The sequence below is a fragment of the Larimichthys crocea genome, chromosome XIX (genome assembly GCF_000972845.2).
Source record: "Larimichthys crocea isolate SSNF chromosome XIX, L_crocea_2.0, whole genome shotgun sequence".
NCBI lineage: Eukaryota > Metazoa > Chordata > Actinopteri > Sciaenidae > Larimichthys > Larimichthys crocea.
The window spans coordinates 2,943,524-2,961,079 of record NC_040029.1 but is presented as its reverse complement, the minus strand read 5'-3'; the positions used below and the strand labels follow the sequence as shown (position 1 = coordinate 2,961,079).

Sequence of the window (17,556 nt, the reverse complement as noted above, 5' to 3'; positions counted from 1 at the left end):
ACCTGGAGCAGCCGTAGGGGAAATACACACACACCCACGCACGCACCCACACGGGCTCCGAGAAAGTTTGAAGCCGTGGCTCCGACCGAGCGCGCTGATAGGCTGAGAGAAGTTGGGGCTGCCAGAAAAATGTAAAACTTTTCCAGCGATTGCCGGAATTTGCTGAGTTTGGAGTTTGACACAGCTGACAGACAGACAAATCGTGACATGACGACATCTGCAACGTCAAACCGCGGAGCCTCAGCGCTGAGAGGGGAAGTCAAATTCTGCTGCGGAGGAATGTGACGGCCTCATTTTCACAGGAGCCTGCTGATATTGATTGGAGTTTCTGATGTCTGTCTGGCTCATTGTATAACTCTCACAAGAAGAGATTCAATATTCCCGACATTGCTGAACCTGAAGCCTTGTTTCCATAGTAACTCTGCTCTCCGTCTCTCTAAACATAGCCCTCCTGACTGACTTTAGCCCTGCTCAGATCATCAAGCACAGCTGAAGAGGAGGTAGATGCGTGGACATGGACAATAATGTTCCTGACTTGAGGCGATGAAACGATTTGCTAGCTTGTCAGAACAGCCAACGTCTTGGTGTATTTACAGTTCAAACTGTGCTGAAAGCACCAGAGGACCAGAAGAAGACAACATGAAACAAGTTGAAAATAGGTTTTTATTTCACAGAGAAGGCGTGTTCATCCATCTTTCGAAAAGATTCCGAAGAGATTCGCGAAAGCACGAGTGTCCTCGTTGGCTGCCCCCTCAACAAGTGGCGCCAATGAGGACACTTGCGTTTTTTTTTCCGCCGTGGAGTTTTTAATCACAAAGCCCCCAATTCATCTCTCACCTGCTACTTTTCACCAAGTTTGCAAAATCCTAAAATAGCAGCATCTCTCTAAACAACCTGCTCCATTTCAGCCTCAAGCAAAAAGGGGCCGTCATAAATCAAAACCGCCGCACTTGTGACGGTTCGGGGACGAGAGGGGAGTTGGCTGAATTTGCATTTGATGCAGTCGTCGCTGTTTTTTTTTGTTTTTTTTGTAAATCTCCAGCAGGATGCCGCTGATACCATCGCAAAGTGAGTTAGGAGGAAAGTAGGGGTCTTTAAGAGCCTTTCATCCTAATGTGCCAGGGTGAAAGGCATTCCTGATACTTTAATGTGAGTTTTGTCATTGAGGAATCATGATGCTTCTTAGAAATCCCGTCATTTGACACCCATGAAGCCCTTACTAAACCTCTGTTTCATTTCCTGATGAAGAACCTGCTGATGTCTGACGCAACCTTGGAGGCTGCGGCGCTCTTTCTCATCTGGCTCCGTTCTTTGGCTTGCTGAGCTGTCCTCTGTGGAGACAAAAAAAATGGGAGTATGATGTAAGAGTTGAATCTTCAGTCCGTGTTGGAGAGAAAAGTGAGATCAATATATTGAGCATCTCTAGATTAAAGTGTCTGAGCGGTGGCATAAACAGTGAGAGGATGCCCTTATCAGAGCGCGCAGTTCTCCACATCAGTTTCGATACGTCAAAATATGAAGCGCTTCCTTCCAAACTGACACCCACTCGGACAAAAATGCTTTCTGGCGTGAAAGTAAAGCACATTTTAGATTACAATGAGAGCTCTATTTTATTTTGAAACCTCTGCTCTGTTTTTTTTTTTTTTTAAGGATTGCGATTATGAAATATCGACTGAAGAAGCTCATGAAGGAAAATGTACCAGAGACAGATATATAACCTTTTGCAAAAAATACCATACATCAATATGTCATACAGCCACATCATGTGATGTTATTACAGGCAATATATACCTTTGTGAGGGATGGTATGACTTTTGATCAATGTGTTTGACCATGTATCACATTACTGCCACCACATGTGATCCTCAACATGAGTGATGAGGCTTTCTTTTTTATATGAGGATAAAGGAGAGGTCCATCCGCTGTGCACCTTAAATGTTAGACAAATTGCTTTTGCCCCCTTAAGCCCTTTGGCTCTAAAAGCTGCTGTTGCGGTTGTTATGGGTGCAGCGATGCGGCGTGTGCACGTACGGCTTTGTGGCAGACGGTGCAGAGCGTCTGCAGGTTGTCCAGAGAGCACTGTCCTCCTCCGCTATAGACCGGCCGGATGTGGTCGACCTGCCAGAAATCCCCTTCGACCGGAGCGCGGATCATCTCATTCAGCTAGAAACACACAGAGAATGAAATAGTGAGCGTCTCAGTACACTGACTACCCTTGGATGTTTTCTCATACCGCTCTAAATTGCCAAAAAACAAGCTGTGATTGTGCTGCCCTCCCAAACCATCCATCTATGCTAAAGTTAATTTTTTCCAGCCGATGTGATGTCTTTAGTAAAGCGCGGTCTTTTTCTCCGAGCCCTAAAGTGACCTAAATTGTTATTTTATGTGCGCACGCCGGCGCGCACACACACAGAATCAGTCATAATAAACAAATCTCCGCACCGCATGGGCACTTCTGCAATGCGCTTCACAATAAAAGAAGATAAAAACAAATAAGTCTCGAGGAGTGCACATGACAGCGAGGCGCATAAATGGCAGAAATCTACAAGAGGAAATAATGAAAGGAAAGAGCAGAAACAGACCTCTGATAAAGCTTTCAAATGCTGTTGATTGATGTAAGAGTCAAACTATTATCCATCATCATCATCACGTGCCTCAGGTACAGCCGTAGAAACCGCCAAAATGTCGTTGGCCTACATAATGGGCGGCTGTAGGCAAACTTAATCAATGAGTACACGTTAATCTGCTCGACAAAGACGCAGAAATGAGGTTAAAAAAACACAAGGGAATAAAATGCACACTCTGAAATTCTAGACTCATGTTTTTCAGCTGTTAATGGCTTTCAGGATGGTCGGTTCAAAGTGTAAACAGAGCAGCTGTGTCACAACAACACTGCCATAAAATTCAGTGTCGTAAAATGTTACCAAGATGATTCCACACTTGTTTCTGTTGTGAAGTTGGAGGCTTGTGGAAACCGACTCACTTCTGCAGCCCGTCTCAAGCGGCAGCTCGAGGAATGCTTCCCAGCGTTGGAGGTTGCTGCTTGATGTTGGTTGAACACGTGAACATGGACATATGTTTCGCGCTAATTACAAAATTTGAGCATGTTGCATGACGTGGGACATGTACCTGCTGATCACATGAGCATTTCCATTGTGAGCATGCGAGCATGCTGACGTTAGTGTTCAGCTCGAGGCACCGCTGTGTCTAAATACAGCTTAACAGAAGTCCTCGCAGGAGCAGATTACTGAGCTTTAGAGATGAAAACACTGGGAACAAAATGACCTGGAAAGTGAACCAGTGTGCTGCTTGCTGGTGTGCGTCTGAACAAAATGTTTTATTCTATTCTGAGAAGAAACCGAAAGCAGACCGAAAGAATAAAGAAAAAGAATGCAGATTGAAAGAGAGGATACAGGAAAAGCAAGTGGAAGACCAAAAGATGATTGAGAGAATTAGAAACAGAGAAAGAGAAGCCTGATGGGAAGAGTTCAGGGCAAAAAATCCATTTTCCTGCTTTGAGTGCTACTCTGTCGACATTAAGGCAGCGAGCTGGAATTGATCCCAACAGATTTAAAGAACAGGGCTGCTCACAGGGCCAGAGTTCACGTCTCTGACACACACACACACACACACACACACACACACACACGCACTCACACTCTCCAGTCAATTGAGCCTCCTTGTGTGCCCGTGCACCTTACTACACCAGAACCCCACAACTACACACCAACACACACCACAACTCTGCTCACAGGCACAGAAAATCCACACACACCATAAAATACCAACACACACACGCCCAAATTCTGTTACACACATACTCGCACAAACCAAAAGACCCTGAGGTACACATAAAGACCCATCTACACATGTACACACACCAGGAAACACACACACCAGAACCCCCCAGTATGAACCAAAGAATGAGCCTATAATCTCGAGGCTCCTCCACCGCTGCGGCGTCTTATCATGTGGCTGAGTTTGTTTCCTCTAAAGCTCGGCGCATCGATCGGTGCTGATGCTGCTGCCGGCGGCACTTGGAAGGGGAGCGAGTGTGTGTGTGTGTGTGTGTGTGTGTGTTTGTAAAGGAGGGAGGGGGGACTGGCTTTGCAGGATAACAGCCAACCAAATCAAACAGGCTTACTGGTCGAGGCCTGGCACTGGGAAAAAAAATCAATGGGCCCAGCAATCCATTTACTGGGAGCTGCCCCCCTGGAGTGCAGATCAACCTGTGTGTGTGTGTGTGTGTGTGTGTGTGTGTGTGTGTGTGCATATGTGCGTAGGTGGGTGGAATGGAGAATACAGGGTGCTTTTATTTTTGCACTTACACAAACAAAGATGCCTTTCCGTGTGAGTTATTTAGCTCACATCAGGAGACTGCTGTTCAGATGGTGTGTGTCTCATGGCGTTTTTTTTAATAACGTGCGTCTAATGAAATTGTTACTTCGTGAAACCCCGAGGCCCTAACACGTCCAACTCCACCTACGTCCCTGGAGACAAATCCCATCAGCCTCTTCTGTAGTTTGTGCTTCGTGCCAAATACCAGATATTAGCATGCTAACATGCTCAGTGTCAGTGACATGGTTGGTTATGAAGTAGCATCGCTTTGTGGGTGACGATGTTTGTTGGCCAATCTTCTCAACATCTCAAATCTCAACTTTTTTTGTAGAGATATTCATGGTCCCCAGAAGATGAGCCTGACATTTGAAATCTTCTGACTTCTTCTGGTGCCACCACGAGGTCCACATTTTGATTGAAATGTCTCCCGAGAACTGTTGGATGGATTATCATGAAATTTGGTGCCGACAGTCGTGGTCCCTTCAGGATAAATTCTGTCAGTTTAATCATATCTGTACTTCTTGTTTAGGTCACAGAGCCAAAAGTCGACTTTTTATGATGAGTGGTCTAGTATTGTTTGACTGTTAATTAGCAGTCAGTGGTAGATTAAAGTGGACTGTGAGGCAAAGGCTGCTTTGTAAAACTTTGTGAGGTAAAAAGAAAGACATGGATGAGGGAATCTCATCAGCCAATGCTGTTGAAGTTAAAGCTTTTCATTGCTCCTTATTAAAAAAAGGTCTAAATATAACTGTGTTCAAACTTTATCACTTCAGAACAAAAAAGATATTTTTATATCTGGTTTTCAATGAAATCATTAAAACGCCGGCTTCCGACCTGTTTGAGTGACAGCTGTGCGAGCCAAGTGTTCTCCAGCATGTCCTTGCGCTGGGTGGGCGGGGCGTCACGGACCTTCATGAACAGGTCATGGGCGTGGAGGCCACAGTGTTGACAGATGCCCTTCTCCACCTCCAGCACTCGTGAACGCATGTATGTCTGGCTGGAGCGCAACTGGAACTCTTCTTGGCACCTTTGGGTGGAGAAAGATAAATCTGGAGTTGAATGCACATGAACAGAAAAAGCTGAAATTCTTTATTTTTTTATAAATAGACGACAGACGTTATTGTGTTTTTTGCTGAAAGGAGTGCAGACATCATTTGTGGGAAATAACAACGTGTTCAAATATGATCACATCCAGGTCTAGATAAGTGGAGTATCTCACCTTGACTGAATGACCTGAAGTTGGCCCTTGAAAAGCACTTGAGGAAATTGAATTTCTGCTTTAAATGGGAAATAACACTGAAGGTATGCACAGAACTACATTTTTTCAGTTCAAATAATTCAGTTGACGGTGAAGTGCCCTGCTCAGGGACACTGCAGAGACTTTTCCATTTCGAACATTATTTATATTGGTGTTAAAATACAGTGATTACACACTGAATTAAATATGACAGGAAAGGGTTAGGAAGAGGATCATTATCACTGTAAGAGTTGCAGTCTAAACTGGGAACAGCAATCTATTTTAGTCGTCAGACAAACAGTATTCTTTCTACAGCACAAAGCCGGCAAAGCAACAAGGTGAAGTCAACATTATACTGTCGAATTTTGGAGTTTGTTTTGCACAAAAACTCTTAAAGCTCGAAGTATAATTGAATTTTTAAGATGCCAGATGGGGCGGGCTTTGGCACAGAAGACAATCAGTGCTGGGAAGTTTAAGCAATCTCAGACACCAACTATTTGAAAGTAAATTTAATATATTTTTTCTTTGATTGACATCTTACAAAAGACTGTCGGGATTCATACCATTGCAGTAAACACCCCGCCGGTCTGCTGCTCCATGCAGGGACTGCTAAGATTTACACACAAGTCTGCTCCACAGACCTTTTTGGAGATCTGGAAATGTCCAGTTCATGCCAAAGATTTTCCGTACCTGCATGACAATCCTTACTATTTACCTGTGACTGCAGAATCGAGTGTCCCAGGCCCCACCTGTGGTAGGGCAGGCCTGCTGGCAGGACAGACACAGAGGGACTCCATCACTGTCCAGCGCCTGCAGGTATCCGGACCCTGATGATGGCTGCTCCTCCACTGCCTCACAGGAGTCCTTGTCCTTCCTGCAGAGACACACAGAGAGAAGGAAGTGTGTTACAGGAGAGAAAAGCTCATTCTTTGGCTGCTCAGCCTTTTCTCTTAACCAATGCCATTGGTTAAAGGACTACAGTATACCAAGGTCGGTTAGCTAACCAAATATCTCACATATTAGAATCCAAAATACCCGGGTCGTTGAGAACAGAACATTTGATTGCATGTGAGATGTTATACGGGGTTGCAGTTTAAAGGACCAGTGTGTAGGATTTACTAGCATCTAGCTGTGTATTTGCTAATTGCAACCCCAGCGTTTAGCAGTTTAAAGGGTGAGTTGAATTATATAAAATGATATAAAACAATAGGATATATTAAAGGGGCACTGTATAATGCATTTTGTGGCTCTGGAGGAAATAACCCTGACGATGTCATCAGTTATTTTAAGTTTGACTTTAAATATTTGACAGAAAATGTATTAACTGGAGTCTGAAAGATGAGGGCAATTAACAGGCAGGAACAGCTGCATTGTGGGAAATGGATAGGACGTAATGTTTTTGAAGCTTGACTCGTGTGATTATGTAATAAAAGTCAGAATATCTCTGCTGCTTCGACTTTGACCATTCCAAAATAAAATTTTCCCCCAACTTTATAGGACTACAATAATAAATTGTTGGAGTGTCCCTTTAAAAAACACACAGAACAAACAGAGTTGCTGCAAATGGCAGAGGAGGTTTGACAGCAAACATCAACACGGGAGAAGATGAGACTCTAAAATCTAAGAAAATATACATGTAAAAGCCTGTTTTGAATAAAATAAATGCGAATTTATAATAGCTCTGTCCAGTGTACACGCTTCAGCTTAAAGTATGTAATTCATAGATGACTAATAAGACTCTAAATATGATGAAATGTGAAGATCTAAGGCAGGTTAAATACTTACAAGCTGTCGTATTCAGGACTATTTTCAGTGTCTGAAGATAAGGCAGACACAATGCAGCTAACTGTGCTGAATAAAATGAGTCCATCCGCGTGTGCAATCTATTTTCTGTATCTTTGTGATTCAGGCAACATGTCTGCGGCACAATTTTTTAGCCCTTTGTGCACTAAACTTTAAAAGAGAAGTTACCTTGATCAGCGTCAGGCCAGCAGCAACATTCAATGTCGAGTTAATTTCTTTCAGCATCAGCAGAACAGCAAACACAATTCAACATAAAGTCACCCGACAAAAATATCTGTTTGCTTTGTGGGCTGCACATCCAGAGCTGATGGACATATGGCTTGTGTGTGTGTGTGTGTGTGTGTGTGTGTGTATGTAGGGGAAATATCTATTTACTGTGTGTTTATACATGATGCTGATGTATCTGCAGAACATTTCCAGGATGTGTACGTGCATGCCTGTCCTTTTGGCAGAGGACAGCAAGTTTTGGGCATTTGCCATGTTGTCCCAGCAGGGCTCTAGAGCCACGTTGGAGGGGACAGATGGACTAAATTCTCTTTCCCCGTGGTTTACAATTCAGACAGACAGAGAGAGGAACAAAGAGCCAGAGCGACAGAGCACTACAGAGAGAGATTTAATCATTGAAATCGGGAAGAAAAAGCACTCTAAAAAGGGAACCTTGCTGCTTCAAAGTTTAGAAGATAGCAAAAAAAAATGGAAATACCAAGAGACAAATACTTTGCCAGCTACATCTAGTGGATGAAAGAGAGACGGAAAGAGACTTTTTACTGGTGTGCCCAAACAGAGTATGGTGGAAACATGGTACTTAACCCAGAAATACATGGTTTGCATCAAAGAATTCAAGGTTGTTCAATCTAATGTAATTATTGTATATACCTTACGTTTAGCTTCAAAGAAATTTAAATTCATATATGCGAAAAGCAAATGAACATGTTGGCAGCTCTCATTGCAGCATGAGGTAACCCTCAGAAAACTCGTACTTCAAACCCCAGAAATCACGCAACATGCCTTCAGCAAACGGCGCGCAGCCTGCTAATGTTTACCGCCGAGCTGATCTCTGATGCTTCATATGAAAGGAAACCAGAAAGGAGAAGATCTGACGCCGCTGAGTCCAGCTGTCAATCCGTGGAGTGCTGGCTTGCTGTTAATCAGGAGGCTGATTCTGTTTGACAACTTTTAATTTGTTGCTTCCCGTGGACGGCGAGACGGCCGCGCCACACAGTGAGGAGATCCAGAGCGTCTCGGTTTTAACATTAGTAATATTAAAGCAAACAGCTGTGACTAATGCCACATGGCAGCAGTGCTGTTTTACTCCACCACTACAGCCGGGTATCATACCTCACACCTTTTCTGCTGCCAACTGAAATGTGTCAATTTCCCGATTTTAATCACAGATTTAGATGATTTGATTTTGGCAAAGTTCTTGTATGACTCCCGAGACATTTAACATAAGAACTTGGGCATTTTGTTAAATGATAAAAAGGAATTTGTAGATTTATATTTAGGTTTTAGTAAGTTTCCCCCTTCTTAATTGCCTTGTGGCTTCTGTGTCAGTATTAAATGCACAAACAAGAGTGCGGTCTCGATATTCTCATCTAACTCTGCACAAGTAATAGATTGACATTTTTTACCTTTTTGATGCGTTCCCCCAAATGTCAAATTATTGCATTCATTTGTTTTACGTGGTTTAGCCAGAAAATAATATTTCTGACGTTCCTGCTGAAATGGAGACAGAAAAAGGTAAAAGCATAAATGCATATTAAAAGTAATGATGTGCTGTCACTGCCCGATCCACCACTTCAGCTATCAGCCTATTATTTTATTATTTATTTGATCTATTGATGTAAAAATCCACACTTTGTACTGCTGCTAATATTAGTATAGTTATCTAAATGCTGGGCTTGCTGCTGCATACAGTGGATGTGCTGTATAACAAGTCACCACATCATATCAGACTGCACCCAGAAGATGTTAAAACTTGTTTTAAAAAAGTTGTAATCAATAACTTTCTGAAATAAACACATTCCAGAGCTGATGATGGAAGTAGCTCATGAGTGAGCAAATTTTGCTTCCTTCTCATCTCTGCTGAGACTTGCAAACGTGTAGCACAGATCAGGCAGGAGGCAGAGACTGGGCTGTGACACGTACGACTAAACCCACAACCAAAAAAATGGAACAAAGACAAAAATTTGGATAAAAATCAATATTTGATTTAGAATTTATGAAATACAGAAAGTTAGACAGCTTCTGTTAAACATTGTTGTAGAAACGTCTTGATACATTTTTAAATGAGTTTTTAATGTTAGCTCTTGCTCATTTAAAATTTTTAGATTTTCAGACACTTATAAGTGTCAAGAGCACAAATCCTGGACGGCACCTTTAAGACCCCTCGTGGACCACCATGGGCGTTTAACATGTATGACCAGTTGCTGTGTTCATGTCAGAAAGAGTGTTTTTTTGCAGGTTTCCTCGGCTGGCCGTTGCATCTCCCCCAGTAGATTGTATTATGGTCTATATTTACTGTACTAACACACTCAGTGGGCCTTTGTGCCTCTCCCACAAGGCAAATACAGATCTCCATGGAGACAGCTGAGGGAAGGAAAACGAAAATAAACCAAATCCCAAAGAGGAAGCCACGTGATGACACAAAGCACCTTGATGCACAGACCATGAAAACCCATCTTTAAAAACCACAAACGAGACTGGAGACGACCTGTTAAATCTGAATATTGCTGGTGAGGATTTCGCAGTGCAGTGTATATGAAATGCGTCGGCATGAGCTACATCTAGAGCGGATTCTGAAATTTAAGATGATATACTTTATGTGTTGGAAAGCCTGGAAGATATTATTTAAGGCTTGTTAAGACCTGAGGACAGCTTGACCTCTGCTGGCCTGAACATCCACCCACACATCCGTCCCTTTAACCTACCTCTCAGAAGTAGGTGGTGTTAGTGAAGCGGTAGACTTCCTTTTCGTGAAAAAGTTTTCCTTGGTGACCTGTCGGACGCTGCCCCCCTCCTGTTGGGCCTTGCTCAGGGACGCCTGGGCCACCTCGTCTTTAGTGAGGTACCTGTGAAAACGGGATAAAGGTGGCTGTGAAGGACCGGAGGATTCGTTACATAACCAGAGAGCTTAATGGGGAGAGCTGATTCACATGGAGCGCATGGGGGAGTAGGTGCAGAAGATAAGATTCACAAACCCTCTCTGGACGGCATTAGTAACAGGTAAGATGGGAAATCTGATGCTCAAGTATATCTGTAATCTTAGTCACCTGGTCGAGAGACTGCGGTAATCCTGGGACTCGCCCACGTAAACGTAACACACACCCTTACCCACAGAGCTGGCAAACGCTGCAAGCTGCCTCGGTTCAATGCCAGATGCACGTTTCTATTTTTCTTGGCACCAAACTGCTTAAATGCACAAACGCTCTATTTGTGTTCTTAGATTTTGTTTGTCCTCTTCCTCTGTTCACTCCTGTTACTACTGCTGCTGCAGCAATCTAATATCCCCCACCGGGAATCGTCAATCATCTAATCTAATCCATCTGCAGCGCTGCTGCTTTTTTATGGCCTTTGTAATACAGATGCTAGGTGTGCAAGTCGAAAATTGCATCAAACACTACATGTCAATCTGGTCGGGATTAAAATGACCCCGGGATCTCAGGAGTTGACACAAAATACAGGTGAGGAGGAGATGGTGGGGGTTAATAATAATAATAATAAAATCACTGACTTGTTTGTTCTGGGTTGAAGAAAATTGCTGTGGTGTTGAGAGAAAAGTGAGCAATCACCAAATGTCCCCCAGGTAACATTAAGGCTTTCAACAGAGGGATGATACAACACTCTAATGGTCCCCGTACAGCAATTATGCTTTCTGTGTCCACCTCAGGAAGGTCAGAGGCCAGACTCAGCGACTAAACACGGGCATGCAGCGAGTAGAGACTTGGTGTCTTGCTCAAAGACACTTTGGCAAACACTCTACCAGGGAGGTTCTTATTATTAGTTATTTAGCTTTTAAACCCCATTAGCAGATTGTAATATTCACCCTGTTTATAATGATATTCTATGACTGTGTGAGGATTTTTGCTATTTCCAAAACATTTTGTTGTGTACTTTTATTTTGAAGTTTCTGGGTTAAAAGGTGCAGCGTGTTTAAACTCCTTCCTGTCACTATTTCGCAGTGTTAATTAGGAGTCAGACTTTTGAAGTTGGATACAGGAAATAAACAAAGCCAGAACACAGCAGGTAGAGTTTAGTATCAGACTTTAGTCCGTGAATCCAGCTGGATAGTCTCGGTTTCAGAGACACTTCAGGTAGACGGTGGAGGTTTGACTGATCTGATTGTCTGATTGGTGGATAAAGATAGATCTGGCTAAACTTCTCCGCTGCAGGTCACTGACTACCATCACTCAAATGAATGGAAAAACCTGCGATTTCTGAATCCTGCCTGAATGTGGCCCAAGTCAGCTGATGTTTCCAAGCTGTTTCTTCCACACCGAGTCAAGGTAATGTAACATGTTTTTCCTCCCCACTCAAGGTTTCTTTTTGTATCGACTGCAAGGAAATGGATTTCATTCATGGCAATCAGTGCACCGACAATCAAGTAACATACATGTAGGTTGTGAAGTGGATCATGGATGATGATGAAAACAGCTTTGAAGACACAAAATGGCAGCTTTCAAAAAAACGACGGCGAGGTGACAAAAGACGGATGGAGAGGTGGAAGAGAGACTGTTTCACACCAAATCAGGTGATGAAGCTGCTCGCTAACGGTTACGTAGGCCGATAATTAATGTTGCGTTTTATAAACGTTTGTTCCGACAGCTTTGTCCATTCCTCGACTTGGTTTGATGAAGCTTTATTGCTGGGTTACAAACAGTAGCGCAGCCACCTTTGAAATAAAATCAATAATTGGAACTACTCCTAGGCCTATAAAACATGTAGAAAAATATATTCAACACTGTTTCACTAACTGCACGGGAAAAGACAGATAGGACTTGGCTGTGGCTGCATCAAAGACTATCAAAGACTTATTATAGTCCTTCATACAAAAATAGATGTAAATATGAATGGGTGCATGATGTCTGTGTATCCTGACTGCTCTTTTCCTCATTACTAATGAAACACTAGCCTCTATAAAACACTTTGCTGTATAAACAATGGCTGCTAAACTATGCTTTAAGTAATTCTACTGAGCTCTGCAGGCTGCACAGGGACATTTTTATGCATTTCCCACACCTCCATCTGGACAGAATACTTCCTTTTAGCAGGGAGATGGAAATAAAAAATAAAAAATAAAAGATAGATGGATGACAGGAGGCAGAAAGTGGAGGAGGGAGACACATCAAAGAGGAGAAGTTTCAGTGGAAGCTGTGGGGAGATGACGAATAAGGTAAGTCTCCATCAAACGCATGAGCTTCAAACTGTCCCAGCACAGAGGCCGGATGAAACGATACCTTTCACTAAACTGGAGTCCGACTGCGCTGCTGGGAGAGTGTGGATGTGTGTTTGCATGTGTTTATGCAGCAAGGTGCTTGGGCAGTAATTCTGTACCATCTCGCTACTCCTTCCTTACATGTTTTACGTTATATGTTTTTCGTCACTAGTGGTGCCATGAATCATCGAAACAAGCAATACATATTCCTGTGGGTTTCCCTGACTGACAGGGAGGGGGCGGTGATGGACGAAGGAGTGCATTAACGCACCCACAAAGACAGTAAAAATGTTTGCTGAGAAAGAAAACGTGTTCAACACATTCTTAAGACCTTAAAGTGCAACTAAACCCACCGCTCAGTGTAGCCAGAATACAGCTGTCTGTAGTCAGAGCTAACCAAACTTATCCTCATGTCAGACTCTGTGTGTCTGCGATAGACACAAATGTAACAAAGTCTTTATACCAGCACACTTAGACGTATCTTGTTTATTAAGTCATTACAAAAAAAGTGTAAAACTGGCGATTCACGGTTGTTCCGGGGGTTATGTAATGGACAATTTTTTGGCTGGGAGCAGTAACATCCCAGTAAAGTCCCAGCTGGTTGCTTGGTAACTGGTTGGCTGCTGGTGATAGCTTTATAATTACTGTACAGACATGACAGTGGTGTCAATTTTCTCATCTAACTCTCTGCAAAAAAAAGCAAACAAGTGCATTTCCAAAAATGTCAAACGATGCCTTCAAGCAAACGTTCTATAGTTTGGACGGAGGCGGTAAATGTTCTCGCAGCAGTTAGCTGTGTTTGTCTTGGATTATGTGGACATGGTTGTCTGCTGGTAGCCATTTGATGCACAGCTGAAGGAGTGCTGTTGCGGGCCCGTGGTGGCAGCGGGTTGCTGACAGCTTACCTGCAGAGCCGCAGAGCTGCAAAACAGCAAGCCGGCTCCACCCAGACCGGCCTGCGGTTCAGCTCCGGGGCCAGACCCTGCTCAGCTGTGCGAGATCAAACTAACAAGCTAATGCTCCGATCTGGCCCAGCTGAAGCTGCTTTGATTGATTGCTGCTATACTGGCCTCAGTGAGACGTGGCTGGTACAGCATCAGTCCATCCGATGTTGGAAGAAAGAAATCCACAGCTGGTCTATTGGAAATGACATGTGCCGCAATGATCCACCTCATAACCAGGGAAGAAACATGGAGCTAGCTCATGTTTAACAATTCACCTGAGAGATGTCATGCTACTTTCAAATTAACATGATGGATATACCGTCTAAACATGTTGCATTTAAAGCTATAATCCTTCAGGTTTCAGTCCTGGTTGATGTGGTGACACCCGTAGCTACTTGAATCACTGCGCAGGAAAGGCGGACTCCGCCAGTAACAACGGAAACTACTTGATAAAGAAGCAATTACAGAACTCTGGCCATAGATAGTGTCAAAAGTGGACTCTGGTATGATGAACCCACAGTAGTTCAGCCTGTGAAAACAGTTGTGTAATGTCTTCTGTGGCTGTGGAGGAGTTTTGTCAAGTCAAAAAATAACCTTGTCTAGTCTCGGTTTTCGGCTTGAGACTTCAAATTTATGACAGAGAGCCTGTGTTACAAACCGGAGGTGTGGAGTTGGAGAGATGTGGGTGTTTTTCAGGCAAGGAAGTGTCTAATGAAAGACGCTACCAAGTTGCGTAATGGGAAGTGGAGGGTCACGCTTTTTTTTTGTGGCGTTCTAGTGGCTAAAAGTCAGCATATGTCGGCGTCCGCTGCCTAAATCTTGACCAGCTATCTCTCAAAAGTCTCCAAACTTTGTGCAAGTGCAAGACTAAAACGCTCAAGTAAACTTTAATGGAAGCTGCAATGATGACATGATGTCAAAAAGCACTTGAAATATTCAGAGCCAAATGTTCTGGGTACTTTTCCATCTTTTTAGGTACTGTATACGCACTATAATATATGATTTCAGAATTAATGTTATTATATGGATGTTAAGAAATGAAATGTACCCGTGCATTACAGCAGACTGTTGACACCTTGACTGTATTTTTCTTTAGCAATCTGGCAAATCATATGTTCTACTGATTTTGTACTTTAAAGCTTCCAATGTGAAGAAAATCAGTATGCCTCTATATCTGAAAAAATAATGTACATTCTTATTTTATAATAGCATATTATAGAAACGATACGCCATATATAGCCACTGTTGGAAGTCATTTTAGCAATCCAGCACACTTAGGCAGGACGCAAACTGGATTTAAATCTTCCTAACTTTTCCAAAATCACTATAAATCACAGAGAGCGGCTTTATGACGATGAAAATATCCACAGCGTTGGAAACCCAGGCAAAGTGCATTAAGTTTGAAGTAGTTGAAAACTGAGCGTCTCAGTGCTGGGAAGGTGAGCCGCGATCGCCCCGCTGAGCCGAAGCTGGAGCTTGATTGGTTCTGATTAGTGAATAAATCAAACAGGTATCAAATCAAGCCGGGCCAATTGCCTCCTACTCACACCTTGATTAGGTTCATGCACCCAAACACGTTCCCCGGTTGAGAAACACTCTCTCTCACTTATACGCACACGTACACACACACACACACACAAGTCTACCCTGTAATTGGCAAACTCTCCCTGCCTCTATCGACGCCAGCTGTAATTAGTGTGCCAGCAACAATGCTTGTTTGTCAAAAAACACACATGTACACGTACACACAACGCTCATCCCATCCTCTCTTTTGCCTCAGCTGACACCCTTTGATACACCCACACACACACGCACACACATAAATACTATTCAGCCTTTCACGACGCCCGGGGCAGTTAGTATTTACAAATGTGCTGGTTTCTTGGTGAAATCTCTCACATTGCTTCTCCTAACATGATGTTGGATGGCATTCATCTCACTAAACATACACTAACTGGCACGACGGGGGGCGCTAGGTCAAATTATTTCTTAGTCATCAGCTCAGAGGGGAGCACATATCTGTCCCCTTGTTAGTTTATTTTTATTTACAATAAAAACAGGAGCTCCAGAGTTTTACTTTTTTTTCTTTTTAAATGCGGCTTGATTTCAGACAGAGGCAGACAAACACAGACTTCTAACTTCTAGGCAGCATCCATCGATTTTGTCGTCTGCTGTTCGCAGACTTTAGAGGCTAATCAAGATAACTTTAGTTGCATGAAATGGTTAAAAACACAGTCTCTGCTTTCTGTCTGACTCTCTATGTGTCTCATTGCATCACATTATGCTAATATAGCAGAAGCTTCATCCTCACTAATTGTTCATGTATTCATCACATTATATATATATTATTGTGATCTAACATAACCGTGTTTGGCCTCTTGGTTTATATCTTTGTTTGTGTTTTTGGTATGTGTCATATTTTTCGAGGTTTCTAGAGAAAAGGCTTTTTGGACGACAACTGGCTGATGTGTTTGGCAAACGCAACTCCGTCTTAGGCAACACTGGCTTTGGTTGCTGGATCACAAAATTCCCCAAATCCAATAAAAAGCGGGACAGGGATGTTAGCCAGAACTGTAATAGCAACCAGGAGCAGCTTCCACACAGTGAGGATGTGCTGGTTGAACATGTATCCCCACAAATGATATGCTCCTTGGATTTAGAGGTTACTACTAAATGTAGTTTCCAGACATACCGGTACTAATGATTGCAGCAAACGTTTAAAACATTACTTCTGGTTGTGTGTTTTTGGTTTTGAAAAGGCTTAAACTGTTTAACCGGTGAGTACTGCCTCTTCAACAAGCTTAACTAAGGTATGGTTGACCACTTGCTAAAGTGAACGTCCAATTTCTGCCCGAATGTTTAATCTCAACTTGGTTTTTGAAAGTCAAAGTAGCGTGTTTTCTTTCAAGAACACATTCCCAGCTAGAATCTGACCTCTTGGTGCTCGAGTGAGGGCGCTGGGCGGCGGCCAGCTGCTGCAAGCCAAATGTGGGGCTGTGGAAGAGGAGGCTGCTGCGTCGAAGCAGTTTCTGCTTCATGGCTGCCAGGCTGCTCCACTCCTGAACAAACCTCAGTACCTGCAGAGACAGAGAGAGACACACACACACACACAACACCTTACTTCATATTCAGTTTCAAGATGAAACCAAAACCACTGGAGCCTTCATCTCCAACACAAATTGATAGTTTAGATATTGAAGCCTCTTTAGGAGCAAAACATTTTTTTTGTTTTTCAATTTTGAAAATACACTTGAGCTGAAAAACAAACAATCCAGACCTGCAGAGCACACGTACACACTAACTAACACACGCAAGGAGACAGTTTTCAAGATAGCTGAATAAAAGCCATCAAACCAAGAGAGAGCTGTATATGCTTTCAGCCAAGTCAAGGATTCAAAGAAAATCTGCTGGCAAAATAACAAATAGCACACCAAGCACCAAGGCCTAATGGGCAATTTACCTGGGTATATTACACTGGAGGAGTGTTTCTTTTCTATGGATAATACCTACTCTCACACAAAGATTACTTATGTGAAGATAAAAACTCAATATGCATTATACAGAAAGTTTTCATACCCAGACTCGCTTTGTTGATGTTCAAGCAGCTGGATCGTGCATGTTTTGACAGAAATATTACCTCCTATTCATTAATAGAGAATGTTAAACAGCAGCACATCAGCGTCGGTTAAAACGCGAGAGAAATGAGCAAGAAACCACAGGAGGAAAAGACCTGACCTGGAGATGCAAACAGAGTCCAGGACAAACAAAACCAGGATTACAAAGCCTGATATTTGTTGCCA

At 42.9% G+C, this 17,556-nt stretch overlaps 1 protein-coding gene across 4 annotated transcripts in view; it reads right to left on the bottom strand.

Moving 5' to 3' along the window:
* Nucleotides 1-644: 644 nt before the first annotated feature.
* Nucleotides 645-17,556, bottom strand: part of zranb3 (zinc finger, RAN-binding domain containing 3) — a 79,663-nt gene continuing 62,751 nt past the window's right edge. For all 4 annotated transcript variants that reach the window (XM_027291653.1, XM_027291654.1, XM_010738940.3 and 1 more), the window contains exons 17-22: nucleotides 16,691-16,833; nucleotides 10,309-10,449; nucleotides 6,291-6,449; nucleotides 5,173-5,365; nucleotides 2,032-2,163; nucleotides 645-1,331 (exon numbers count right to left, since the gene is read on the bottom strand). In XM_027291653.1, the coding sequence (XP_027147454.1) occupies nucleotides 1,233-1,331; nucleotides 2,032-2,163; nucleotides 5,173-5,365; nucleotides 6,291-6,449; nucleotides 10,309-10,449; nucleotides 16,691-16,833 (867 nt within the window). In that variant the 3' untranslated portion in view covers nucleotides 645-1,232. The remainder of the gene's footprint in view (nucleotides 1,332-2,031; nucleotides 2,164-5,172; nucleotides 5,366-6,290; nucleotides 6,450-10,308; nucleotides 10,450-16,690; nucleotides 16,834-17,556) is intronic.